Source organism: Budorcas taxicolor, chromosome 1 (genome assembly GCF_023091745.1).
Source record: "Budorcas taxicolor isolate Tak-1 chromosome 1, Takin1.1, whole genome shotgun sequence".
NCBI lineage: Eukaryota > Metazoa > Chordata > Mammalia > Artiodactyla > Bovidae > Budorcas > Budorcas taxicolor.
The window spans coordinates 9,335,272-9,363,262 of record NC_068910.1 but is presented as its reverse complement, the minus strand read 5'-3'; the positions used below and the strand labels follow the sequence as shown (position 1 = coordinate 9,363,262).

At 58.1% G+C, this 27,991-nt stretch overlaps 1 protein-coding gene across 1 annotated transcript in view; it reads left to right on the top strand.

Moving 5' to 3' along the window:
* Nucleotides 1–5,788: 5,788 nt before the first annotated feature.
* CELSR3 (cadherin EGF LAG seven-pass G-type receptor 3) overlaps nucleotides 5,789–27,991 on the top strand; it is a 39,869-nt gene continuing 17,666 nt past the window's right edge. The window contains 33 exon segments of the mRNA XM_052637408.1: nucleotides 5,789–6,002; nucleotides 6,005–6,041; nucleotides 6,603–10,255; nucleotides 12,108–12,758; nucleotides 13,358–13,583; nucleotides 13,816–13,931; nucleotides 14,254–14,342; nucleotides 14,451–14,608; nucleotides 15,156–15,319; nucleotides 15,578–15,703; nucleotides 15,795–15,964; nucleotides 16,613–16,798; nucleotides 17,337–17,453; nucleotides 17,942–18,113; nucleotides 18,260–18,401; nucleotides 18,500–18,620; nucleotides 18,931–19,114; nucleotides 19,404–19,505; nucleotides 21,159–21,253; nucleotides 21,470–21,679; nucleotides 21,909–22,104; nucleotides 22,353–22,508; nucleotides 22,829–23,003; nucleotides 23,565–23,732; nucleotides 23,957–24,083; nucleotides 24,172–24,450; nucleotides 24,549–24,723; nucleotides 24,949–25,061; nucleotides 26,029–26,108; nucleotides 26,620–26,743; nucleotides 27,135–27,251; nucleotides 27,357–27,505; nucleotides 27,751–27,860. Coding sequence (XP_052493368.1) covers nucleotides 5,789–6,002; nucleotides 6,005–6,041; nucleotides 6,603–10,255; nucleotides 12,108–12,758; nucleotides 13,358–13,583; nucleotides 13,816–13,931; nucleotides 14,254–14,342; nucleotides 14,451–14,608; nucleotides 15,156–15,319; nucleotides 15,578–15,703; nucleotides 15,795–15,964; nucleotides 16,613–16,798; nucleotides 17,337–17,453; nucleotides 17,942–18,113; nucleotides 18,260–18,401; nucleotides 18,500–18,620; nucleotides 18,931–19,114; nucleotides 19,404–19,505; nucleotides 21,159–21,253; nucleotides 21,470–21,679; nucleotides 21,909–22,104; nucleotides 22,353–22,508; nucleotides 22,829–23,003; nucleotides 23,565–23,732; nucleotides 23,957–24,083; nucleotides 24,172–24,450; nucleotides 24,549–24,723; nucleotides 24,949–25,061; nucleotides 26,029–26,108; nucleotides 26,620–26,743; nucleotides 27,135–27,251; nucleotides 27,357–27,505; nucleotides 27,751–27,860 — 8,902 coding nt within the window.

Here is a 27,991-nt window from a genome sequence, read left to right as displayed (position 1 = left end):
AGGCTTCATGTGGTACAGCATGGTCAGTTCATCCTGGAGGCCTCTGCCTCCCCTTCACAGCCAGAATCAACACCGCTGACTTCCAGGTACAAGTCCTTTCTCACTGGAGAGCTGAAGGCAGAGCCCTGCGGTTCTCCTCCTGAGAGCGTGTCATTCAGGGATGAGCTCAGGCCCTCAGGAAGCTGGGACGGAGACATTCGGTGGCCTCCATGCCTTGCTCTGTTCACTGCCAGGCTGCACACACTGACCTCGTGGGAAGAGCAGGGCTGGTCTGAGCCGTCTGTCCCCGTGCTGGCCCCCGTGAGGAACAAAGCTCAGCCCTGCGGCGGGAGGGTCAGAGGCCCTGCCCACTTCTGCATGACTGTCCAAGGGGTCCTTGCTCGCATTCATCAGGGGTACTTGAGCCCCAGCTGACAAATTTAAGGAAATGCCGGCTCCAGGCAGCAAACGGGGGCCAGGACTCCAGGACCCTGCAGCAAACACCTTGATGGCGGTCTCGCCACACAAAATTACAACCACCAGGGAAAACAGCCAGAGAATTCCTCAGGGAAGGAACTATCTGGGAGAACAGCTCTGCCTGCTTGATGGTAGACGTGGATGTAGTTAGGCAGGGGAAAGGGCAGAGACGGAGAACCAAGCCACTCAAGGAAAGAGGGGTGTTTGGGTGGGGCTGAGGAAAACTCACAATTTTGAGGGACCCTGCGGGCTGGGGGTTTGGGCCAATCTCTAGGCTAGAAGTGGGTCCCTACAGGTGTGGCACACGTCCGTGTGATGCAACTGAGGACAACAGGCTACACGTGCCTAAGGCAACTCCACGGTAAGGGGGTCAGGTGAAGACCACCTGACTGCTCAGCCCCCAAAAGATACTGACTCAGGCTCCAAGTCCGTGAGGACAACCTTTCCTTTTTTTCCCGTTTAATGGAAGAAGAACATACTGAGAAATGACAATGAGATGCTAATCTCGTCACCACCCAGTGTCACCAGCTCCCAAAGCCCACTTCATCATTAACTCCTCCCTTCTCCCCACACCTCCTCCCTAGAGGTAATTCCTCAGTTTTGCCTGGTTTCCAGCTTCACATAAGTGGAGTCCTATGAGCACTGGCTTCTTCACTCCCCACCAGATTTCACAGTTCACCCACGGTGCCCTCTCATTTATTTATCCACGTTGACAATCTTTCAGTTGTTTCCAGGTTTGTCTATTACAAATCATGCTGTCAGGAGCCCTGTTGTACTCGTCTTTTGGTTGCTCATATGCATTATATTGGGGGGGGGGGGGGGCGGTATATTCTCAAAAGTGGAATTGCAGTGAAAATGCCAAATAGCTTTCCTGAGTAGTTGTACCAATGTATGCTCCTCCACTGGTGTCTGAGTGCCAGCTCCTCTGTCTCTTTCCCTAAACCTGGTATTGTCAGTCATTTGTATTTTAGGCATTCTGGTGGAGTACAGTAATACTTACTTTCACATTTAAATTTCCCTGATGACTAAAGAGGTTGAGCATTTTTTCATCCGTTTACTGGCTATTTGAATCTTCTCTTGTGAAGCACCTCTTCACATCTCTTGCCCATTCATTGACTGGGATGTGGATCTTTTATTGGTTTATAGTATGTATTCAGGATATGAGTCCTTGGATTGTATATCTTAACTTATCCTCCCTATCTTATCTTAATGTCTTAACCTTATCTTAACCTATCTTATCTTACTGTCTTTGGATGAAAGAAGTTCTTCATTGTAATCCAATTTTCAGTATTTTCCTTTATGGTTAGTCCATTTTGTGTCCTCTTAAAAAATATTTGCTTAAAAGTCATGAACTTTTATGTTCTCTTCTAAAAGAGGCATTGTTTTTCCTTTCTCATTCAGATGTCAGATCTATCTAGAATTGATTATGTGGGTAGTATGAAGTAGGGGGTCTCATTTTTGTCTACATGCATGTCCAGTTGATGTGGCATCATTTACTGGAAAGCCCATCCTTTGCTTGTGTTGGCTCTTAAGAGCCACTCGTGTAAATATTCAAGTCTTCCTGCACCTGTCGGCTCCTCTCTGGATTTTGTTCTGTTTGTCTGTCTGTTCCTGTACCAGCACCATACAGTCTTGGTTTTGTCGCTATAGCCTTCCTGATCTCTAGTAGAGGAAGTTGTTCTCCTTCTTGGGTTTCCTTTGGACTGTCTTGGGTGTTCTTGGCCCTCATACATTTTAGAATCCAGTTTGATGGTCTACACACACACGTACACTACACAGTCTTTACTGAGTTGCACTGAATCCATGTATCATTTGGGAAGAATTAGCACCTGCACAATACAGGTATACCACATTTTATTGCACTTCACTGATACTGAATCTTTTACAACAAATTGAAAGGTTTTGAAGGTTTTGTGGCAAACCTTCAATAGCCAACAAACGATAGAAAGTCGATCGTCACCAATCTTCCAACAGCATTTTCTTACTTCATGTCTCCGTGTCACATGTTGGTAATTCTCATAATATTTCAAACTTTATCATTATTACTATATCTGTTATGCTGATCTGTGGTCAGTGATCTCTAATGTTATTTATTTTTGGCTGTACCAGGAAGCCTGCTGTCTATGGGGTCACACAGATTCGGACATGACTGAAGCGACTTAGCAGCAGCAGTACCAGGAAGCATGTGGGATCTTAGATCCCCAACCAGGGATCAAACTTGGCCCTCTGCAGTGGAAGTGCAGGGTCCTAACCACTGGACTGCCAGGGAATTCCTTGATGTTACTTTTAAAAAGATGATGTTTAGGCCCACCCAAGGATGCCAAAAAAGAAAAAAAAATTGATTATGATTCACTGAAGGCTCAGATGATGGTTAGCATTTTTTAGCAATAAGGTGTTAGGTTTTTTTTTTCTTTTTCAGCCATTTGTCATGAAAGATCTTAGTTCCCCGAGCAGGGATCAAACCTGTGCCTCCTGCAGTGAAACGTGGAGTCTTAACCACTGGACCAACAGGAAATTCCTAGCAATAAGGTATTTTTAATTAAGCTATGTACTTTTTTTTTGACATAGTACTGTTGCACACTTATCAGACTATAGTCTAAAAACAAATTTTTTATTCCCTGGGAAACCAAAACATTTGTATAATTCACTTTACTCTGATATTTGCTTTATTGCAGTGGTCTATAACCAAACCCACAGCATCTCTGAGGTATGCCTGCATTAAATCTTCCAGTCTTTGAACATAGTTTTGCACACATAGTTTTGTGCTCAGTCGTGTCCAGGTCACAAAGAGTCGGATACAACTGAGCAACTTCATTTGAACTCCATTTATGTCTTTATCTTTCTATTTTTTCTTTCAGTGTTTATTGAGATATAATTTGACTATATAGTTTAAGGTATACAACATAATGATTTGACTTTACATACATCATGGAATGATTATGATAGTGTTCAGTGTCAATGTTTTATTGTATGTGTGAAGAGTCATTGCACATTATGACTGGCATAATATTTATTCCTGGCATTTTATGTTGCACGATGCTACTGTAAATTGCATCATGAAAAAAAGTTTTCACTTGTTGATATATAGAAATTACAACTGGTTTTTATATATTGAGTTTGCATCCAGTGACTTTGCTAAACTCTGGTAACTTATCTAGAAGGCAATGGCACCCCAGTCCAGTACTCTTGCCTGGAAAATCCCATGGACAGAGGAGCCTGGTGTGCTGCAGTCCATGGGGTCGCTGAGAGTTGGACACGACTCAGTGACTTCACTTTCACTTTTCACTTTCATGCATGGAGAAGGAAATGGCAACCCACTCCAGTGTTCTTGCCTGGAGAATCCCAGGGACGGCGGAGCCTGGTGGGCTGCCGTCTCTGGGGTCTCACAGAGTCGGACACGACTGAAGCGACTCAGCAGCAGCAGCAGCAGTAACTTATCTGTAAGTTCTTTTGGCTTTTTTGCATACACATTCCTGTTGCCTGTGAATACTTTTTTTTCCCCTTTCTAATCCTTATACCTTTCAACTATTTTTTTTTTCTTTTTTTACCTTACTGCACTGTTGAAGCCCTCCAATATAATATTAAGGCTTAAGGTCAAGAATTCAAAATGTTGTTTTTCTCTAGTAATGCTCTGCTGCTCCAGAGGTAAGGAATTCACAAATAGTCTAACTGGGGTTAGATTTTAGCCCAGTGAGTTTGTCTAAGAAGAGCCAGGGTAGGAGAATTTTTATCAGACTGGCTAATGGTTAAGGTAAGGACTTCCCAGGTGGCTTCATGATAAAAGAATCCCCCTGCAATGGGTGACAAGGGCAAATACTGAGTAGAGAAAGAGGCATGAGGAGAGGGTCGGAAATGTCCTAGGGGGCAGTGGAGAGAGGAACTCTACTTGCTTTGCCTTTCCGGGGAGCATGAGAAACTGTCACCAGGGGTGGGGCATAGAGGTGAGGGCAGAGGGAGAGGGACAGGCTTCCATGGAAAAGCAGCCAAAGGGAGAGGACAGCAGTGGAGGCAGAGCTTCAGGGAGGACACGGAGGGTCTTGGTGACCCTCTGCAGTCACCAAGGGTCTAGCCCTAGGACAGGGAGCAGGGCATAACACAGCCACGATCCATTTAAACCTCAGAACATTTGCCCACACAGCCTCCAAGACCTAGGGTGGCTCCTCCATCTTTTGGTTATTCAAAGATCTACTCAGACAGATGGTTACACTGGCTCAGACACCTCCTCTGGGATCCAGCATCCCTCTCCCTAGCGTCCCATCTATCTACCGCCTTCGTTCGCGTAAAGCTTTCCGCCCTCCACTCGTTAGATCGTGAACCCTGAGGGCGAAGGTGCGATGGAAACCATGTCTTTGGCTTCCCTCCTTCAGCCCCTGCACCGAGCTCCCATCCAACCAAGGTCTGCCTTCAGCGCCTTTCCAACGCCCATAGTAACCCAGACCGTACTTTCTTGGCTCTGACCTTAGGAAGTCCTCAGATTCTGAGACACCAGAGGGCACCACTGGAGCCCACCCACCGGCTCTCCGTAGTCACATGAGGTGCTGGAACGAGGAATCCCGCCTCCTGGAAGCGAAAAAGTCAATGAGGAGGCCTAAGAATGCGCCATTTGATTGGTTGGTGGTGATGTCATAGGTACCGTTTGGGGCGGGCCAGAGGCCGAAGCCGGAGTTCTCCGCTGGTTCCAAGCAGGAGCCGCGCCCCTTGGAGGGTTCGGGGCCTTAGCCCTAAACCCCTCCTGGATCCAGGGACGCCGACGCCATCTGACCGTGGCGTTGCAGGCCACTGTCGGTGCTGCTTTGCAGGCTGGGCCGTAGAACGCCTCCTGGATTGTCTCTCCCGGCTCTTCTGGAACCAGCGGAGCCTCCTCCCCCAGACAATAAGTCTGCAGTGGGGGCGGAGCCACCCATTGTCCCAATAGCAACAGTGACTTTCTGATTGGAACGCTCGGTGTTCACGCCCACGCCCTCGCTCGTCTTCGGTGACGTTTATTCCCCGGCGTCTGCCCATTGGATCTTACTTGAGTCTTACTTGAGCCGAGAGTAGAACAGCGCGGGCAAAACTGAGCTTTTCCATTAGTTCCTTCAAGGGTGTAAGGGACGCAGTCGTAGCGGGCAAGGGAGGGGATCTGAGGAATCCGAGCCTCAGTCTGGCGGCAACGCAGGGTTGCATGTGGCATTCCAGAGCACTGAAGACTCGCTACCTAAGAGAGGGGTGTAATTTCCAGAAGAGCAGCTGGCCGAAAAACCAGGGAAGTTTAACCTCTGTTCCGGCTTCGGGCGGGTCACCTCTGGTCCCTGCTCGGTTGGAGCGCTCCAAACAAGCAGATGCTCGCGACATGTTTCATGAGTTAAAACTCGCTGATCGAACGGTTAAGGGTGTTCGGGCATCTGGCACCCCAACTCACTTTCGACCCCATGATGGTATCTCCACCCAAGAGTTGAGAGAAAACTCTGCACATCGTAGGCACCAAAATTTCAGACCAAAATCCGGGACAGGGTTCGGAACTAGTGGTCAGGAAGGCGGGGCATAAGAGATCGGCAAGCAGAAGGCCGAAGACAGAGCTGAGACAGCGCCCTAGAGGGAGGGAGGCGGGTGAGGGCGGTGGCCAAGAAGAGGAGGGTGGGACCAGGGGCGGTGAATCTCCCTGCCCGGTTCAGCACCGTGGGCAGCACTTGCGTTCTGCCCTCAATAAAGATGGCGGTCATGACTTCTAAGTCGGCAGCTGCCATGCGCGATGGCCTGTACCATAGGATTTGGAGCTCCGGGGCGGGGATGGAATGAACCATCGCAGCGGCCGGGAGCCATGTTGGAGCGGCGGGAGGCGGCAGCAGCGTCAGGGATGCTGTGGTGGGGGCGGCAAAAGCCGGGGCCGCTCGCCAAAGGGCCTCTGGCCGCGAAGTAGATGGTGCCCAGAGGGTGGCGGCGGCGTGGAGCGACAGGCCTAGAGGCAGGGGACTGGGGTGGCGGCAGGGGCCCGGGTGGGGGTCCGAGCAGCGAGGCGGGCCCAAGGCCTGGACCCGGGTGGAGGACAGTGGAGGCAGTGTGGGGAAGTGGGGGGTGATGGCGAGGCGGCAGCCGTGGTGGGGTCTCAGGGGGCCGACGACCCCGCTACTCCTGCTCCTTTCCCTTCTCTCTTTGTTCCCTCTTAGCCGGGAGGAGCTGGGGAACGGTGGGGGCCACGGCTGGGATCCGGGGGTAGCTGCTGCTACGGGACCAGGGGCGCGGATCGGCAACGGAGCCTTAGCTCTTTGTCCCGAGCCGCCCGGGGTCCGAGAGGATGGAGAGCCTGGCCTGGGAGTCAGGGAACCTGTCTTCGTGGGGCTCCGAGGGGGAAGGCAAAGCGCCCCAAACGGTCGAGGGCCCCCGGAGCAGCTGGGGCTGGGAGCGGAATATGGGGTCAAGACATTTGGCAGCCGCGGGCGAGAGACAGGACAAGGACCAGGGTCTCTGTTATGCTGGCGCCCAGAGGTCTCCTCTTGCAGGCTGACAGGGCCTTTGCGAAGAGATAGTCTGTCACCAGAGGGTTTGTCCCCAGGGGTCCCAGGCCCGGAGAACAACCCTCCCTTCCCTTCGGACCTTCTGATTCGGCCCCGTGGTTCTCAGCCTGTGTCCTCTCAGAGGAATACTGGGAGAGGCTCCTCCCCAAAAGTGGGAACCACGCGCTGCTGCGGAGAACTGTGGGGACCAGGGCGCAGGGGTCAAAGCGAGAGAACAGCGACATCCCGAGCGAGGAGGACAGGCCCCCGGTCGGACCGCCCTCCCGGGGCCGTGGGATCTGGCCCCGGACTGGATTCAGCACCTCGCACAGCGAGGACAGCTCCCGCGTCTGGTTCAGCACCGCGCGAGTCTCGGACAGCTCCCGAGCCGAAGCCCGAGCGCATGCGCTCCCGAGGTCTCTTCCGCCTCCGCTTCCTCCCGCAGCGCCCCGGGCCGCGCCCCCCTGGGGCCCCGGCCCGGCCTGGAGCCTGGAGAGTACCCCTAGAGGGCCGGGCCCGCCCCCGTCGCGCCGCGAACCGCCATCCACAGTTTCCGCAGTACAACTACCAGGCACTAGTGCCGGAGAATGAGGCGGCGGGTACCGCGGTGCTACGCGTAGTGGCGCAGGACCCGGACACCGGAGAGGCTGGGCGCCTAGTCTACTCGCTGGCTGCGCTCATGAACAGCCGCTCTCTGGACCTGTTCAGCATCGATCCGCAGAGCGGCCTTATCCGCACAGAGGCTGCTCTGGACCGCGAGAGCATGGATCGCCACTACCTGCGCGTGACGGCGCAGGATCATGGCTCACCGCGCCTCTCTGCCACCACCATGGTGGCCGTTACAGTGGCCGACCGCAATGACCACGCGCCGGTATTTGAGCAGGCGCAATACCGGGAGACGCTTCGCGAGAACGTGGAAGAGGGCTACCCCATCCTGCAGCTGCGTGCCACAGATGGTGACGCTCCTCCCAACGCCAACCTGCGCTACCGCTTTGTGGGGCCGCCAGCTGCGCGCGCCGCCGCCGCTGATGCCTTCGAAATTGATCCGCGCTCGGGCCTCATCAGCACTAGCGGTCGCGTGGACCGCGAGCACATGGAAAGTTACGAGCTGGTGGTGGAGGCCAGCGACCAGGGCCAAGAGCCCGGGCCGCGCTCCGCCACCGTGCGTGTGCACATAACCGTGCTGGACGAGAATGACAACGCGCCCCAGTTTAGCGAGAAACGCTACGTGGCACAGGTGCGCGAGGATGTGCGCCCCCACACGGTGGTGCTACGCGTCACAGCCACGGACCGGGATAAGGATGCCAATGGACTAGTGCACTACAACATCATCAGTGGTAACAGCCGCGGCCACTTTGCCATTGACAGCCTTACAGGCGAGATCCAGGTGGTGGCCCCTCTGGATTTTGAAGCAGAGCGAGAGTATGCCTTGCGCATCCGGGCTCAGGATGCAGGCCGCCCCCCGCTGTCCAACAACACCGGCCTGGCCAGCATCCAGGTGGTGGACATCAATGACCATACTCCTATCTTTGTCAGCACACCCTTCCAGGTCTCTGTCCTGGAAAATGCACCCCTGGGCCACTCAGTCATCCACATTCAGGCAGTGGATGCAGACCATGGAGAGAATTCCAGACTGGAGTATTCCCTAACTGGTGTGGCACCTGATACACCCTTTGTGATAAACAGTGCCACTGGCTGGGTCTCTGTGAGTGGCCCATTGGACCGTGAGTCTGTAGAACATTATTTCTTTGGTGTGGAGGCCCGAGACCATGGCTCGCCCCCACTCTCAGCCTCAGCCAGCGTTACAGTGACTGTGCTGGATGTTAACGACAATCGGCCTGAGTTCACCATGAAGGAGTACCACCTCCGACTGAATGAGGATGCGACTGTGGGCACCAGTGTAGTCAGTGTGACTGCTGTAGACCGTGATGCCAACAGTGCCATCAGCTACCAGATCACAGGAGGCAACACTCGGAATCGCTTTGCTATCAGCACCCAGGGGGGTATAGGTCTGGTGACGCTGGCCCTGCCCCTGGACTACAAGCAGGAACGCTACTTCAAGCTGGTGCTAACTGCATCTGACCGTGCCCTTCACGATCACTGCTATGTGCACATCAACATCACAGACGCCAACACTCATCGACCTGTGTTTCAAAGTGCCCACTACTCAGTGAGTGTGAATGAGGATCGGCCAGTGGGTAGCACCGTGGTGGTCATCAGTGCCTCTGACGATGATGTGGGTGAGAACGCTCGCATCACTTATCTCCTGGAAGACAACCTGCCCCAGTTCCGCATTGACGCGGACTCAGGGGCCATTACCCTGCAGGCCCCCCTGGACTATGAAGACCAGGTGACTTACACACTGGCTATTACAGCTCGGGACAATGGCATCCCACAGAAGGCAGACACTACTTATGTGGAGGTGATGGTCAATGATGTGAATGATAACGCTCCACAGTTTGTGGCCTCCCACTACACAGGGCTGGTCTCCGAGGATGCCCCGCCTTTCACCAGCGTCCTGCAGATCTCAGCCACTGACCGGGATGCTCATGCCAATGGCCGGGTCCAGTACACTTTCCAGAATGGGGAAGATGGGGATGGCGATTTTACCATTGAACCCACCTCTGGCATTGTCCGCACTGTGAGGCGGCTGGATCGGGAGGCAGTGCCAGTGTATGAACTGACTGCCTACGCAGTGGACCGAGGTGTGCCCCCACTCCGGACTCCAGTTAGCATCCAGGTGACAGTGCAGGATGTCAATGACAATGCACCGGTCTTCCCAGCTGAGGAGTTTGAGGTGCGAGTGAAGGAGAACAGCATTGTAGGCTCGGTGGTGGCCCAGATCACTGCAGTGGATCCGGATGAAGGCCCCAATGCTCATATAATGTACCAGATCGTGGAGGGGAACATCCCCGAGCTGTTCCAAATGGACATCTTCTCGGGAGAGTTGACGGCACTCATTGACCTGGACTACGAAGCTCGCCAGGAATACGTAATTGTTGTGCAGGCCACATCAGCCCCTCTAGTCAGTCGGGCCACTGTACACGTCCGCTTGGTTGACCAGAATGACAACAGCCCTGTGCTCAACAACTTCCAGATCCTCTTCAACAACTACGTATCCAACCACTCGGACACCTTCCCCTCAGGCATCATTGGGCGCATCCCAGCTTATGATCCAGATGTCTCTGACCACCTCTTCTACTCCTTTGAGCGGGGCAATGAGCTGCAGCTGCTGGTGGTCAACCAGACCAGCGGGGAGCTCCGGCTCAGCCGCAAACTAGACAACAACCGCCCACTGGTGGCCTCCATGTTGGTGACTGTCACAGGTGAGGGGCGGGGGTTAAGCAAGTGAGCCAGTGACCTTAGCCTGTCAGGTCCTCAGGGCCCCCCACAAGGCCCTTCAAAGAGGGGTTTCCAGACTTTCCAAGAACCCCATAAGCGCTGGGTTCCTGCATCCCATAGGACCTGCCAAAGACCTCCCAGGTTAGGGTCATATAGTCTCTGCTTAGGGTCTTGGACAGTCTCCACAGAACCCCAAAGATTCATTATGAGCAGACCTCATAAAGACTCTTAAAGAACTGTCTGCTTTATTTAAATAATCATTTCATTTTTTTATTTCTTTTTGGCTGTGCTGGCTTTCTTCCAGTTGTGGCAGGCAGGGTCTCCTCTCTAGTTGCAGCATGCGGGCTTCCCATTGCCATCGTTTCTCTTGTTGCAGAGCGTGGGCTCTGGGGCACTTGGACTTCAGTAGTTGAAGCACAGGGGCTCAGTAGTTGTGGTTCCGGGCTCTAGAGCACAGCTCAGTAAGTTGTGGCACACGCACTTAGTTGCTCTGTGGCACGTGGGCTCTTCCCGGATCAAGGATCAAATCCCATTTGTCTCCTGCATAGGCAGGAGGATTGTTTACCACTGAGCCACTAGGGAAGCCCAAGAACCATCTGCTTGTTAACTAGGGATTGCTCTCCTCCTTCTGAAAGGCTGCAGTAATGCTCTGGATGTCCCAGGAAAAGCCAGCATCATACCCCTGTTCAGATGAAGAGTTACTTTGGGTCCATTCTGACCCTCAGCCTGTGGAGAAGAGGGAGGCCAATCGTTTAGTGGTCGGGAACAGCATCTTCCTTTGGCAGCTTCAGACAGAGAGCAGACCCATATTAGCCTGGCTGCCCTCGATGGGGCTGACTAAGGCTCTGGCCTTTGGGAGAAAGTCTGGAGATCCACTTGTCTCTTCTGCAGCCGTGGACCAAGGTTTTCACAAACTGTTCCCTTAGAGGAGAGCGCGGGTGGGAAAAGCTCTTGCAGGCCTAAATACTGGAGGCTGCAGGGGTTGGGACAGGCTTTACCAGTGCTTATTCTCCAATTCTGAGGCATAGGACTCCTGGCACTGCCAAAGAAGGCACGTCTGCATTCATCCCTCAATTCCCTGGACAACAAACCCTGTCGGCCACCCAATGTGTGGAGACGAGGCATATAAGCACCTCATCCTCATTTCTGAGGGTGGCCACTGAAATCGCAGGACCCAGGTCTGGGGTGATGGGCAGCTTGCTGATCCAAGGATGCTGCAGAGGAGGTCAGGGTCCAGGGTTCTCTTGGAGAGAAGAAACTTGCTGACCCAGGGTTCTGGGAGATGCGGTTGAGTGGTCACAGGCCTAGGGACCCTTCTAGTGAACTGGGAAGGCAGTTAGCTAACCAGAGATAGGGAATAGGTGATCCCTCACCTAGGGGATATTCTTGGAGGGGATGTTTGGCTAGTTCTGCAGTGCTGGGGAATGGTAGGAAAGAAAGTCAGTCATCAGTGGCCTTGGCTCCTCTTTCTATCCTGATTGGCCTGCTGACCATAAACCTGGGGAAGGGTGGGTTACTGATCACTTAGGGACCATCTTGTGTGCTGTAGGAGGAATGACCTGCTGACCCCTGGGCCCTACTGGGGGGCAGAGAGTGGGTGGGTTGATCCCTGGCTCAGGCCCTTCCCCATGCGGGAGGGAGGGGACAGGAAACAGTACCTTGTTGACACCTTGGTGCTGAGAGAGTTGGTGATCACAAGCCCAGACCCCCTTGTGTCCTGGTAGGGTCAGCCCACTAACACAGAGGTGCTGGGGGACTGGGCCACTAACCCTTCTCTGTCCCTGGGGTCAGCCGCTGACCCCAGACTGACCTCTTCCCCCAACTTCCCCCCGGCAGATGGGCTGCACAGTGTGACCGCCCAGTGCGTGCTTCGCGTGGTCATCATAACAGAGGAGCTGCTGGCCAACAGCCTGACCGTGCGCCTGGAGAACATGTGGCAGGAACGCTTCCTGTCGCCGCTACTGGGCCACTTCCTGGAAGGTGTGGCTGCGGTACTTGCCACCCCCGCCGAGGACGTCTTCATCTTCAACATCCAGAACGACACGGACGTGGGGGGCACCGTGCTCAACGTGAGCTTCTCGGCACTGGCGCCCCGCGGGGCTGGAGCCGGCTCCGCGGGCCCCTGGTTCAGCTCCGAGGAGCTGCAGGAGCAGCTGTACGTGCGCCGCGCCGCCCTGGCCGCCCGCTCGCTGCTGGACGTGCTGCCCTTCGACGACAACGTGTGCCTGCGCGAGCCCTGCGAGAACTACATGAAGTGCGTGTCGGTGCTGCGCTTTGACTCCTCTGCGCCCTTCCTGGCCTCCGCCTCTACGCTCTTTAGACCCATCCAGCCCATCGCAGGCCTGCGCTGCCGCTGCCCGCCCGGTTTCACGGGAGACTTCTGCGAGACGGAGCTCGACCTCTGCTACTCCAACCCCTGCCGCAACGGTGGCGCCTGTTCGCGGCGTGAGGGCGGCTACACCTGCGTTTGCCGGCCGCGCTTCACGGGTGAGCTGGGCGCGGGGCTAGGTGAATATCAGGCAGAGTCGGGGGCGGAACTACAATGCAAGTGAGCATTGGGCATCACTCTTGAGCCACCCGGGGTCAAGTTGGGCGCGGTTAGTCCAGAAGCGGTAGAACCTGGCAGAGAGGGAGCCTCAGGCCGTGAAGAAATAAAGGTCTTGCCTGGGCCAACCCCCTGGTGGCTCAGATGATAAACAATCTGCCTGCAGTGCAGGAGACCTGGGTGGGAAAGATCCCCTGGAGAAGGGAATGGCTACGAACCCCAGTATTCTTGCCTGGGAAATTCCATGGACACAGGAGCCCTTCAGGCTACAGTCCATGGGGTCGCAGAGTCAGACACCACTGAGCAAGCAACGAAGTTTGACTGGGCAGAGGAAGAGGAGGGGGCGTGACCCTGGGCAGGGGCGTGGCCGGAAGGGGGGAGGGGGCGGGGTCTGGTATAATAGGGGCATGCCCGCAGAGAGCGGGACTTTTGCATCTTGGCTCTCACTCGGAGATCGTGGCCTTCGGAGGGGCGGGGCCCGCTGGAGCCAGGGGGCAGGGCGCGGTCTGACCCAGCCTCTGCCGCCGACTTGACCCCCTAGGCGAAGACTGCGAGCTGGACACGGAGGCCGGACGCTGCGTCCCGGGCGTCTGCCGCAACGGGGGCACCTGCGCCAACGGGCCGGACGGCGGCTTCCGCTGCCAGTGCCCGGCGGGCGGTGCCTTCGAGGGTCCGCGCTGCGAAGTGGCGGCGCGCTCCTTCCCGCCCAGCTCTTTCGTCATGTTCCGCGGCCTTCGACAGCGCTTCCACCTCACGCTGTCCCTCTCGTAGGTGCTCGCCCGCATCTGCGCGCCCGCACGGGGTCCCCACCACCTCCAAGACCCGGGTTCCTGACTGCCCCCATCCTGGCGTCCCATGGGACAGCACCCCCCCTCCCCGCCCTCCCTCATCACTTCCTCCCTCACCTAGCCTGGGTGGGCTCCCTCAGACCTTCTTGTCACAGGGATGGTGGGTGTGAGCAGGGGGTCTTGCTTGTGACGGGCCCCTCCCCGACCCCAGGTTCGCCACGGTGCAGCCCAGTGGGCTGCTCTTCTACAACGGACGCCTGAACGAGAAGCACGACTTCCTGGCCCTGGAGCTCGTGGCTGGGCAAGTGAGGCTCACATATTCCACTGGTGGGTGCCCCCTCCCGTGGATCAGTGTAGGGGCGAGGGGGAGCATGTGTGGATGAGTTGGCGTGGGGGGGGTGTGAACCCCCCAGGCCCTCCTGAGCATGTAGCTCCACCCATGCCCAACAGACCACTTTCTCTCTCCATGAAGGCTGTGCTTCTCCCACGTGTCCAGAGGCACTCTGGTCCGGCCAGTGTGGTCACCAGCAGGGGGAAGCTATCTGAGGCATCCAGGGTCACCCTGGGAGTAGCTGTGCTTGCATGACTGGGTAGGGGGAGGGGAGGCCCCGCAGCTCCATACCAGCCTCCATACACATCCGCCCTGCAGGTGAGTCCAACACAGTGGTCAGCCCCACGGTGCCAGGGGGCCTCAGTGACGGGCAGTGGCACACAGTGCACCTGAGATACTACAACAAGGTGGGCACCGCCCTCGGCCTGGGAGTGCGGGGAAGGAGCTGGGATGCCAGGTTCTGGGATACCAGGTGACCCCTGGGGGTCCTGTTGAGTGACGTGCCAGGTCTCTAGCCCAGGACAGATGCCCTGGGGGGTGCTCAGGGCCCCTCCAAGGACAAGGTGGCTGTGCTGAGCGTGGATGACTGCGATGCGGCTGTGGCTCTGCAGTTTGGGGCTGAGATTGGCAACTACTCATGCGCAGCTGCCGGCACGCAAACAAGCTCCAAGAAGTGAGCTCCCCAGCCCCTGCGCCCCAAACCCCCTGCCTGCCAGAGCCCACCCCCACCCTTCCAATACTGCCTTCAAACTCCCGGTCCTTGCCCCAACCACCAGGGTTTCCTTTCCCCACTCGAATGCTGAAACCCCACCTCACCTTAGCCCCATCTCTGTGTTCTACCCCGGACTCCCTGCTTGTACACATTCCCCCAGGCACCCAATCCCCCAAATTCTCTACTCTCTTGGTCTCGCCAATGCCCCACAGCCCTGCCTGACCCCTATCACCGCCCCCCCAGCCACCCTTCTGCCTCCCTTTTTCATCCTCATCCTCAACCCCAGCCTCTTCCCCCTTTGCCCAGACCATCTGCCCATCAGAAACTCTCCTTTGTACCCCACAACTGAAGTCAGGCCCTAGTCCTTCCTCAGCCTGATCTTACCCTCCCCATTCAATCACTTTACCCTCTGAGTCCTACCCCCTCCATTTCCTATCCCCTCCCCCAGCCCAGGAGCAAACCTAGCCTGGCCCCAGTCCCACCAATGACCTGGACCCCTGACCCCCAGGTCCCTGGACCTGACAGGCCCTCTGCTCCTGGGGGGTGTCCCCAACCTTCCCGAGAACTTCCCCGTGTCCCACAAGGACTTCGTTGGCTGCATGCGGGACCTGCATATCGATGGCCGCCGAGTGGACATGGCGTCCTTTGTCGCAAACAATGGCACCGTGGCAGGTAGGCCACGTCCCCATCATAGGGAAAAGATGGAGGGCTTTATGGATGGACTCAAATTCTGACCTCCTCCTTGTCTCCTTTTCTGGCAAGCATTCTGCTGCAGTCTGGCCTTTAGGACCTGAGTCCTACAAATTCCACCCCCTGTGAGAACATGGGGCTGAGATCTTGGGCACTTTCAGCCCCCCGGGCCCTGTGCTTTGTCCAGTGCTCATGCCCTCTCTCGTATTCGCATGTCCTCCATGTACTTTCCTCTCTCAGGCTGCCAGGCCAAGCTGCACTTTTGTGACTCGGGCCCCTGCAAGAACAACGGCATCTGCTCAGAACGCTGGGGTGGCTTCAGCTGCGACTGCCCGGTGGGCTTCGGAGGCAAAGACTGTCGGCTCAGTGAGTGGGCAGCCCGGGGCAGGAAGGGCCTGTGGAGTATAGCTTCTGTTCTCAACATGAAGCCTGTGACTCTGCTCTTTTACCCCACCAGCTATGGCCCATCCCCACCATTTTCGTGGCAACGGCACACTGAGCTGGGACTTTGGAAACGATGTGGCCATGTCTGTGCCCTGGTACCTGGGGCTGGCGTTTCGGACGCGGGTGAAGCAGGGGGTCCTGATGCAAGTCCAGGCCGGGCCACATAGCACACTCCTCTGTCAGGTGTGTCTGTCCTCCTGAGCCCTTCCCTAGACCCCCAGCTCTCAATCTTTGAGGCCACCAGCACCATTCCTGTGGTTTCAGGCCTGGTCCCTGGTGGCTCAGATGATAAAACATCTGCCTGCAATGCAGGAAAACCTGCATTTGATCCCTGGGTTGGGAAGATCCCCTAGAGAAGGAAATTGCAACCCACTCTAGTATTCTTGCCTGGAGAACCCCATGGAGAGAGGAGCCTGACAGGCTACGGTCCATGGGGTCACAAACAGTAGGACATAACTGAGAGACGAAGTGCGCGCGCGTGTGTGCACGCGCACACACACACACACATCCACAGCATACTTCTCTGCTAGGAGCACTGATCATGCTTGACCCTGCTCTCGACCTTGGCCCTTGACCCTTTTCCCCACTATCATATCCTCTGCAGGTGCAGCATCCCAGCCTAGCTCTCCCCTGCCGCTTGCACTAATCCATGACCCCTGCCCCTTAATTTACTCTCAGAAGCATAGAGTGCCCTGGCACGGGGCCCTCCATGCCAAATATAGCCTGTCCCTCTTGTACTGACCTCTGCTCTTCGTGACCCCACCTCCTGACTCTCCCGGCCCCAGCCCAGTGTGGGGCTCTGACCCCAGGGCTGTGCCTCTCTGCCCGCAGCTGGATCGGGGCTTGCTGTCTGTAACAGTGACCAGGGCCTCAGGCCGGGCTGCCCACCTCCTCCTGGACCAGGTGATAGTCAGTGATGGCCGGTGGCACGATCTGCGGCTGGAGCTGCAGGAGGAGCCAGGTGGCCGGCGGGGCCACCATGTCCTCATGGTCTCCTTGGACTTCAGCCTCTTCCAGGTCTGACTTCTAACCCTGGGGTGGTCCATTCTCAGCCTTCCGACCAGACCCACCTCATCAGAACCCCCCTCAGTCCAACTCCTCTTCTTTAGTCCACTGCACAGTCTGATGTTGTCTCCCAAGTCCCCGTCCTCACGACCTTGCTCTAAGCCCACCCTGCTCCGCCCTCCTCATGTCAGGGAGGCTATGCAGATTTCTGGCCTGGTCTTGGGGTACCTCTGTAGCCAGCACTTTGCCAAACTTCTTCTGGTCTCCTGATCGTCCCAGCTCAAAACCATGGAATTTCAGGGTCTGTTTGGAGTCCAGGAGAGAGGGCCCAGTCCAGAGCCCAGATCTTGACTAAACCTTCCTGTCACTCATCCTCTGTGCTCCAGCAGGTCCTCTGTGCTCAGGAACATCTCATGCCCAGACCAGCCCTCTGGTCCAGAGGTCCAGAGCATGGTGCAAGGCTAGGATAAGGCCAAGGCTGACACTGGGGTAGGGCAAGGGTTCATCGGTCCCCCCTTCACCCCTAGTGCTGACTGTCCCCTTCCCCCAGGACACTTTGGCGGTGGGGAGTGAGCTGCAGGGCCTGAAGGTAAAGCGACTCCATGTGGGAGGCTTGCCCCATGGCGCTGAAGAGGAGGCTCCTCAGGGTCTGGTTGGCTGTATCCAGGTGAGGGTCAGCGTGCAAATATGAGGTGGAGCATTAGGGTGAATGGTCAGAGATCAGGGATGTCTTGAGACCCGAGATGCATTCACCTGGAGGTTGCTATAGGGGTAGTGGTGCCCAGAGCCATCAAAAGCAAGTCAGGCCCTTCTGTGCTGCTGGAGGTGAGTCCAGCTTGGATCATCAAGGGCCATTAGAGGCCTGTGTCAAGGAGAGCATAATTAGGGTTCTCATGGGGGCACTAAATGGGAGTATGGGATCAGGGTTTAGGGTGCCCACTCCAGCATTCTTGCATGGAGAATTCCACGGACAGAGGGGCCTGGCGGGCTACGGTGCATGGAGTCACAAAGAGTCAGGCACAACTGAGCAACTAAGCACACCGGGGTTTGTAGGGAGATTGCATGTCAGGGGTCACCAGACCATGTGGGTGGCTCTGTTGGACTCGGCGCTGAGGTGCTTTGACATGGGTCTCACCTTGCCGGTTATGCCCATAGGGAGTATGGCTTGGCTCCACGCCTTCGGGGTCCCCAGCCCTGCTTCCCCCAAGCCACCGACTGAATGTGGAACCTGGCTGTGTCGTGACCGACGCCTGTGCCTCTGGGCCCTGCCCTCCCCATGCTGACTGCCGAGACCTCTGGCAAACCTTTTCCTGTACCTGCTGGCCAGGTGGGGCCTGGGTCGGGGCAGGGTGATCTGGGGCTCATGGTGAAGACTGGGGGACCTGGAGAGGAGGCAGGGGCTGAGAAGGACAAGTTCCTGCTTCCTCCCATGCTCTGTAGCCAGTGTCCTCAGCTCCCTGACCCAACCCACAGGTTACTATGGCCCAGGCTGTGTGGACGCCTGCCTCTTGAACCCCTGTCAGAACCAGGGGTCATGCCGGCATCTCCCGGGGGCCCCCCATGGCTATACCTGCGACTGTGTAGGTGGCTATTTCGGGCACCACTGTGAACACAGGTAAGGGGCTGGGGGCTGAGGTGATGGAAAGAGCTGGGGAGGGTTAGGGAGGGTCCCTGAGCTATGGTGGAGGCATCTCACCTGGTTCTTCACCCCAGGATGGACCAGCAGTGCCCACGGGGCTGGTGGGGGAGCCCGACGTGTGGCCCTTGCAACTGCGACGTTCACAAGGGCTTTGACCCCAACTGCAACAAGACAAATGGACAGTGTCACTGCAAGGTGCGCCGGCCCCTGACCTTTACCTGTGCTGCAGACAGTCTGTGATTCTTACCCAGCTTGCTGACCTCTGCCACCTGATGCAGCCCCTGACCCCTTCCCCTACCCTACCCTGTGACCTAACTGCCATCTCTTGTCCTTGACATCTGACCCCTCCCTTATGTTTCCCTTGAGGCCCGTCTTCCTTCTGGCCTGTGAGCACTGTTCTCCCGACCCTTTGCCCTTGATTCCACCCACTCCCCAAGCCCTGACCTGAAATCCTCTCCTTAAGCCCTGACCCCTGACCTCCGGCCCCTGACCCTTTCTCAAACAGGAGTTCCACTACCGACCGCGGGGCAGCGACTCATGCCTGCCGTGCGACTGCTACCCAGTAGGCTCCACCTCACGTTCCTGTGCCCCCCACAGCGGGCAGTGCCCCTGTCGCCCAGGAGCCCTTGGCCGCCAGTGCAACAGCTGTGACAGTCCTTTTGCAGAGGTGACAGCCAGCGGCTGCCGGGGTGAGCAGGCTCCACGTGCAGCAGGCTGGCTCTGGCATGTTGCCGCCAAGGCCCATGGCATGCTTGGCTCTCTGGGTAGGGGCTCTGGGGGGCTTCTTGCGCTGCCCAGGGGCTCCCACATTGGCCCCAAGTATTTTGATGGCCTGCCACAGAATCTGATGGGCCAGCTCCCCTGAGGCCAGCAGCAGAGTGGTAGGCAGTGGGCCTGGGGTAGGTGAGGGGTCAGCAGATGTGGCCGTCCCTGGCCCCAGCCCCTGGCTGCCTGCCTCACTGTCTTCTTCCTCCCTAGTGCTCTATGATGCCTGCCCCAAGTCCCTGAGATCCGGTGTGTGGTGGCCGCAGACCAAGTTTGGCGTCTTAGCCTCAGTGCCCTGTCCTCGGGGGGCCCTAGGTGAGTACGTGGGGGACAGGCACATTGCTGAGGGTGGCGATCGGCCTGTCCTCTGACCGCTAGAGCCACCTCTTTTCCTGAGTTGGTTGGCCTTGTTCCTGCCAAGAGGTGGGAGTGGGGTGGGGGGCGACATTGGTCCCTCATTACCTCTTTGGGGCTCTGGCTCCCTCCCCCTGACCCTCACTGAGCCTCCATCTGTTTCTCTTGGCTTCTGGCAGGATTGCGGGGTGCAGGTAAGGGGTACGTGTTTGCTCAGGTGCGCTGCCCCCTCCCACTGCCAGAGCTTTTGCAGACCCCTCCTGCTGCCTGAAGTCCCTGCAGACCCCTCCCCACTGCCTGAGGTCTCTAAAAGCTCCTCCCAACTGCTTGAAGTCCCTGGAGGCCCTTCCCCCCACACACACTTCCTAAGGTCCTTGTAGACTCCTGCTCAGTTCCTCAGCTTCCTGCAGGCCTCTTTCTACTGCCCGAGGTCTTGAAAGACCTCTGCCCTCCATTGGAGGACCCCACAGACTCCTCTCTGTTGCCTGAGGTCCCCACAGAAGCCTCCGCGCTGCTTGAGGCCCCCGCCGTGGCTGGGCCAAGGCTGTCTGCGTGTGCATGCTCTTGTGTGTGGTTTCCTGTGCCTGTGCACGTGCCTGTGTCTGTCTTCTGGGGACCCTTCCTGTCCCTCTTGCTGGTGGCAACAAGCTCTCTTAAGGGCCAGGTCAATTTCATTCAGTTCTCATTCCAGTCTCACAGATTAGGGAGAGACGGCAGCAAAGTCTTTGGGGCAGCTGAATTTTGTGTGAGAATTGTGATCCCCGTCCTATTTTGGTCACAAAATTCTATTGGAAAACCTGGATGTCTGTGTGTGTATGTGTGTGCGTGTGTGTGTGTGTGTATGAAAGAGAGAGAGAGAGGGAGCACTGTGTGTCTGTGTGTTTGTCCTGGGTCACATAGCATCTACTTGTGTGTAGGTGTGAGCATTGGCTTGTGTGTTTGGGTGCGCACGTACCCACCCACCTACACACACACGCACACACACAGGGTTTCCTTGGTAGCTCAGCTGGTAAAGAATCCGCCTGCAATGCAAGAGACCTGGTTTGATTTCTGGGTCGGGAAGATCCCCTGGAGAAGGGATAAAATACCCACTCCAGTATTCTTGGGCTCCCCTGGTGGTTCAGTCGATAAAAAATCCGCCTGCAGTGTGGGAGACCTGGGTTCGATCCCTGGGTGGGGAAGATCTTCTGGAGTAGGGCATGGCAGCCAACTCTAGTATTCTGGCCCAGAATAGTCCCCAAGGACAGAGGAGCCCGGTGGCCTGCAGTCCACGAGGTCGCAAAGAGTCAGACACGATTGAGCGACTAAGTGCAACATAGCACACACACACACACACACACACACACACACACACACACACACAGTCCTGCCCTTGTGTTCTCCTTTATGTCATGGCTGTTCCAAATGGTCCCCAGACCTCTAAGAATTGACTGATAAGTGCCTGGGGCCCATCTGGGCTGGGGATTGGGTCTTCTCCATCCAGGGGTGCAGCCATGGATGCCTGCTCCCTGGTCCCTGCATCAGAGCTTCCCCTGGGGTAGAGGAGGGTGCTGCGGTTGCTCCTCAGTGAAGGGGTCCAGGCCCCAGGACTGACTGAGGGTTACCTGCCTTCAGGTGCGGCCGTGCGGCTGTGCGACGAGGACCGGGGTTGGCTGGAGCCTGACCTCTTCAACTGTACCTCCCCGGCCTTCCGAGAACTCAATCTGCTGGTGAGACTGCCTGCACCTTGCCCTGCACACAAGACTGGCCCCAGCAGAGCCCTGGCCCGTCTCCCCAGGCCCGAGGCGGGCCCTACACATCATGCCCCAGCCCTTGACATCCTGGGCTTTTCTGTGTGGCCTTTTAATCTGGCCAAACCCTTCTTTCCATGAGGCTTTTGAGAAAGGCCGAAGAGACCACCGAGTGACCGCTTCTTTATCTGGCAGCTGGATGGTCTGGAGCTGAATAAGACGGTCCTGGACACGGTGGAGGCCAAGAAGCTGGCTCAGAGGCTGCGGGAGGTGACCGGCCACACTGACCACTACTTCAGCCAGGACGTCCGAGTCACTGCCCGCCTGCTGGCCCACCTGCTGGCCTTTGAGAGCCGCCAGCAGGGCTTCGGGCTAACAGCCACACAGGATGCCCACTTCAATGAGGTGGGGCCACAGCCGGGGCTCCCAATCCCCTGGCCCCGGACCCCTGCCCCCCTGCTCAGGCCCCTCCTGATCCCCGGGAAGTGAAGCTCATGGGCTCTTTCTCCCGCCTTGTCCACTCCAGACCTACTCCCTGCCTACTGGGGCCCCCCTGAGCACCTGGCCAGACCCCTCAGGCATGCCCTCACGTGTCCTCACCTGGCTGGGCCCGCTTTCACCTCCCTCCTCCCAGAATCTGCTGTGGGCTGGCTCTGCACTGCTCGCTCCAGAGACCGGGGACTTGTGGGCCGCGCTGGGGCAGCGGGCCCCCGGGGGCTCCCCAGGCAGCGCCGGGCTGGTACAGCGCCTGGAAGAGTACGCAGCCACGCTCGCAAGGAACATGGAACTCACGTACCTGAACCCTGTGGGGCTGGTGACACCCAACATCAGTATGTGGAGGGTGGGCTGGGGCAGGGGGCTGTGAACTCAGACCCGGAGATCCGAGGGGCGGGGGCTACAGATGGCAACGTTAGTGGCTCAAGACTGTGCTTGGCAGGGACACAGGCTCTGCGCTGGTAGCCAGGAGGCCATATGGGTGGTGGGACTTGGGTCCAGAGTTGGGGGAGGCAGGAGGGGGGGATCCCTCAGCACAGGGTGGAGATCCTTGCTGGGTCTCACCCCTCTTCCTCCGGGGCAGTGCTCAGCATCGACCGCATGGAGCACCCCAGTCCCACCCGGGGGACCCGTCGCTACCCTCGTTACCACAGCAACCTTTTCCGGGGCCAGGATGCCTGGGACCCTCACACACATGTGCTGCTGTCTTCCCAGGCCCCACGGCCATCCCCTGCTGAAGGTGAGAGGTCACCCCTGGGCCGGGTCCCATTTCCCTGCCCCACCCCCGCCCAAAGCGGAACCCCGCATGGCCCTCCTGTCACTTCTCCCCTTGCCCAGACCCTCCCCCTCACCGCAAATGACCTCTCACAGGCCTGGATACTTGGGATTCAGCCCCAGGGCCCGTGAGTTCTTCACTGGCACCTGCTCCCTGCACTCCCTGGTTCTGGATCCTCAGGGAAGAGATTCCCACGCTTGATGCTGGCTCCAGGTCGGAGCTGGGTCTGTGGGTGCTTGAGGGTCAGAGGTCACTGACAGCAGCTCCTCCCCCTCCTCTGGCAGTTCTGTACCCCAGCGGCAGCAGCATGGAAAATGCCACCGCCTCGAGCGTGGCGCCCCCACCAGCCCCTCCAGAGCCCGAGCCCGAGCCCGGGATCTCCATTGTCATCCTCCTGGTTTACCGCACCCTTGGGGGTCTGCTTCCTGCCCAGTTCCAGGCCGAGCGCCGGGGTGCCAGGTATGAGTAGAGTTACCCCCAGGCCTCTCACCCCTGGGCTGCCTGCACGCTCTGACCCAGCTTAGACTCCGCCCCGCACTTATGGTGGACAAACAAGCAGGTTCACTATCATCCAGAGACGCGCCTGGCCACACCCCTGCTCTGCGAGTCTGGTCCGTACCGGGCTCCGCTGTGTCAATGTGTTTGGGGGACTAGATAGACACAGAGCCACAGCTGGGCCAGTCACAAAGGATACAGGAGCCAGCCAGGCAGGCAGACTGGCTGATGGAGATGGGCTGACCGAAGGGGGCCAGCTGGGGGCATGCAGGGAGACACCGTCTACAGCTGCTGAGGCTGCAGGCTCCAATGTGGGCAATGGGTCCAAAGCCCCTCAGCTGTAACTCTGCAGAACCAGGCCAGGGACTCCTGGTGTTGACGCTGCTAAGTGGAGGCTGAAGGGGTTCTCAGAAACAACACCCAGCCCGGGGTGCCCCAAGCTCTGGGCAAGGGAAGATAGGGAGCTGGGCAGTCAGAGCTTGGGAAGGCCGGCGCCATCCAAGCCCAGGTGGGGTGTCTCCTCAGGGTTCCCCAGAACCCAGTTATGAACTCCCCGGTGGTCAGCGTGGCTGTGTTCCATGGACGCAACTTCCTACGGGGTGTCCTGGAGTCCCCAATCAGCTTGGAGTTCCGCCTGCTACAGACAGCAAATCGCAGCAAGGCCATCTGCGTGCAGTGGGACCCACCTGGCCCGTGAGGACCTCCACTCTGGAAACCCTTGGTCCCCCTGGTAGCCCCTGGGAGGCCCAGCCTGCCCCTGGGGGCCCCATCCATGCCCCTGTGCACCCAGACCCATGAGGAATGCAGCTCCCCAACTCTAGGCACCCGCGGCCCCGCCCAGTGCCTCTCATAAACCCCTGCCTGGCGCCGGGCTCTCCCCCGAGGGGATGATCGGTCTGACTGCGCTGTGGCCACAGGGCGGACCAGCACGGCTTGTGGACTGCACGGGACTGTGAGCTGGTGCACAGGAACGGGTCCCACGCACGGTGTCGCTGCAGCCGGACGGGCACCTTCGGGGTCCTCATGGATGCCTCCCCCCGTGAGGTGGGGCTGGGTTCAGGGAGCTGAAAGAGTGGGAGGCTCAAAGGGCAGGGGTGCCCGACAGCCCCTGTGACCCTCCCTGTCCCTGCAGCGGCTGGAGGGCGACCTGGAGCTGCTGGCGGTGTTCACCCACGTGGTCATGGCGGTGTCCGTGGCCGCGCTGCTGCTGACCGCGGCCATCCTGCTGAGCCTGCGCAGCCTCAAGTCCAACATGCGGGGGATCCATGCCAACGTGGCTGCCGCCCTAGGGGTGGCTGAGCTCCTGTTCCTGCTGGGGATCCACAGGACCCAAAACCAGGTGCAGGGGCCGCATCAGGGGACCCGTGTCCTGCTGACCTCATGTGGCCCAGGAAGGCGGGGGGGATGCTCAGTCACTTTGGGGTGGGGTGCTGGGGTGGGGTGCGGTGGTTGGGGGTTCAGAGGCGGGGTGAGGCCGAGAGGTCCTGATGCCCCCCCAACCCCCACCAGCTGCTGTGCACCGTGGTCGCCATCCTCCTGCACTACTTCTTCCTGGGCACCTTCGCGTGGCTGCTCGTGCAAGGCTTGCACCTCTACCGCATGCAGGTGGAGCCCCGCAACGTGGACCGCGGCGCCATGCGCTTCTACCATGCCCTGGGCTGGGGAGTGCCTGCCGTGCTGCTGGGTGAGGACCTTGCTCCCTGGCCCGTCCAGGCCTGTGACCCCTGACCTCCATCCATCACGTGGGCTGACCCCTGCCCCTGATCGTGACCCCAGCCTCAGCCCCCCGTGCCGCTTGTTCGGGGAGGAGCCTGCCCTGCCCCCACCCCAGCTTCTCCCCAGGTACATGAGAGGGTTGGTCGGCAGCTCTGGAACTCACCCCCTCCGTCCTGTCCCTTCTTCCCCGCAGGCCTGGCCGTTGGCCTGGATCCTGAGGGCTACGGGAACCCTGACTTCTGCTGGATCTCGATCCATGAGCCCCTCATCTGGAGCTTCGCCGGCCCTGTCATCCTTGTGCTTGTGGTGAGTACCCTCTACTCAGTCCCGCCTTGTGCTCCCCTCGGTGGGATGGGGTGGGAGGTGGCCCTGCAGCGGGTGTGGTGGTATTGGCCGAGGGGTGCCAGGTGGCAGTCTGCAGGCTTCCTGGGCTCGGCCTCCTCTTCTGTTCCTGCCCAGTTGGCGTGGAGATGGGAGATGAGATGTGGGGTCACAGATTCGGCTGCTCTCCCTACCTGTCTGTCTCTCCCTCTCTATTTTTCCATCCCTCTCCTCTTTCTTTTGATGGACTTCCTTTTGTTGGACTTTACCAACAAGGGTCTGTCTAGTCAAGGCTATGGTTTTTCCAGTAGTCATATATGGATGTGAGAGTTGGACTATAAAGAAAGCTGAGAGTGGAAGAATGGATGCTTTTGAACTGTGGTGTTAGAGAAGACTCTTGAGAGTCCCTTGGACTGCAAGGAGATCCAACCAGTCCATCCTAAAGGAAATCAGTCCTGAATATGCATTGGAAGGACTGATGCTGAAGCTGAAACTCCAATACTTTGGCCACCTGATGTGAAGAGCTGACTCATTTGAAAAGACCCTGATGCTGGGAAAGACTGAAGGCGGGAGGAGAAGGGGATGACAGAGGATGAGATGGCTGGATGGCATCACCGACTCAATAGACATGGGTTTGAGTAAACTCCAGGAGTTGGTGATGGACAGGGGGGCCTGGCATGCTGCAGTCCATAGGGTTGCAAAGAGTTGGACACGACTGAGCGACTGAACTGAACTGCTTCCCTATCTCTGACTTTTTCTATGATTCTAAGCTCCTCTGTTTCTCCTTGGTTTTGATCTATGTATTGTGTGTGTGTGTCTGTGTATATCTGCGTATATTTCTCACGGGTTCCGCCTCTCTGTGAGTCTCAGTGCCTTCTGTACCTGTCTGTCTCTCACTCTCTCTATCTCTCTCTGCCCTGCCCCTGATCCATATGTCTGGCTGTGGGTCCAGATGAATGGGACCATGTTTCTCCTCGCGGCCCGCATGTCCTGCTCCACTGGGCAGAGGGAGGCCAAGAAGACCTCTGTGCTGTGAGTTAGCTGGTTGGGGAAGTGGGGGATTCTCAGAATGGCAGCCCTCTCCTGGGTGGGGTTGGGGCTTCCTGGAGCACCCCTGGTTCAGGTTGGGCTCCAGATTCTGGGTAGGGGGATGAAGTCACCCTTCATCCCCTAGCCAGCGGTCCCTCTCTGGTACCCTTGCCTTACTCTGGCCCCACACGTCTGTCTCCACCCTGCTGTCTCTCCAGTTTCCCAAGGCCTGGATGGCTCACTTTGCCCTTTGCCTTGCGTGTTTCCATGTGCTTTCCATGCTTTCTCTCATGCCCCGCCTCCCAATTCCAGTCGGCTTTCCCCATGTCCCCTCGTGGCTCCCTGAGTACTCTCCTGGTTCCGTCTGTGGCCTCCAGACTCCCCTAGTGCCCTCCTGAGACCCCCACGTCTCTGTGTGAGTTCCTTTCCCTCCACGTCCCTGTGTCCTCCCACGTCCCCCACGTGAGCCCCGCGTGACCCTCGCGTGTCCTGTCCTTTCACGTTCCCGCGGCAGGACCCTTCGCAGCTCTTTTCTGCTCCTTCTACTGATCAGTGCCTCCTGGCTCTTTGGCCTCCTGGCGGTCAACCACAGCATCCTGGCCTTTCACTACCTCCACGCTGGACTCTGTGGGCTCCAGGTAACCCTGGCACCCCTTCCCTGACTCTGGGCCAGATGGGGCTTCAGTAGGGTGGGGCCCGGGGCCTGAACCCCAGGCCTGGAGCTGATGCCCACCCGATGATTGACAGCGGACTGCTGCTGAGCCTGGACTGACCTTCAGCAGTGCTGAGGCTCCTGGCCGCTTGCTGGTGCACAATGACCTTCATGACTTCTCACTACTTCTGTTGCCTTTCCCTCACTCCCTTACGGGTCCCCCCGGGGGCTCCGCACTGCCTCGCTCTCATCTGCAATGACTGATCCCACTTGCTGACCCTCAGTGACTTCCACTGGCCCTAGCTGACCCCCTCACAGCCCTGCTCTGACCTCTCATGGCCCTCACTGTGCCCTCTCTGATCCTCACTGACCCGCAGGGCCTGGTGGTATTGCTGCTCTTCTGTGTCCTGAACGCAGACGCCCGGGCTGCCTGGACACCAGCCTGTCTGGGCAGGAAGGCAGCGCCCGAGGAGGCCAGGCCGGCGCCTGGGACGGTGAGGGGCCCTCTGGGCAGAGGAGTTGGGGTAGGGGACCCAGGAGGCCAGTGTTGGAGGCTTCCCCAGGGCTGGCTCACGCGCCTGTCCCCTCCACCGCCCCAGGGGCCTGGTGCCTACAACAACACGGCCCTCTTTGAGGAGAGCGGCCTCATCCGCATCACGCTCGGTGCCTCCACCGTCTCCTCGGTGAGCAGCGCCCGGTCCGGCCGGACCCAGGACCAAGACAGCCAGCGGGGCCGCAGCTACCTCAGGTGAGGGCGGGGCCGCCTCGTGAGGGGGCACGCAGCCCGGGGCTGGCATCACCGGGTCCTCGGGCTGGCTGCACCCGTCTTGGCATCTGGGCCTCTGCTCTGCTGCCTCTGCCCAGTGTCTTCTGACACACACCCAGGGGCACCTTCAGAGCCATACTGTGTGCGGCGGGCTGGGCACTCACAGGTGCCCCGCCTCCAAAGCACCCCGTCACATCCCTCTTTGATGGGGGCTCCTGCGTTTCCAGGGACAACGTCCTGGTCCGACACGGCTCGGCTGCAGACCACACCGACCATGGCCTCCAGGCTCACGCTGGCCCCACTGACCTGGACGTGGCCATGTTCCATCGAGATGCTGGTGGAGGTGGGGGCCCGGGGCCAGGGAGGAGGGACTCAGAGGGTCTCTCCCCTGCTCCCCTTTCTTCTGCCCCCAGGTGGGAGCGGCAGCTGACAGGGCCGGGGCAAGCTCCCCCAGGGTCGCAGCTCCAG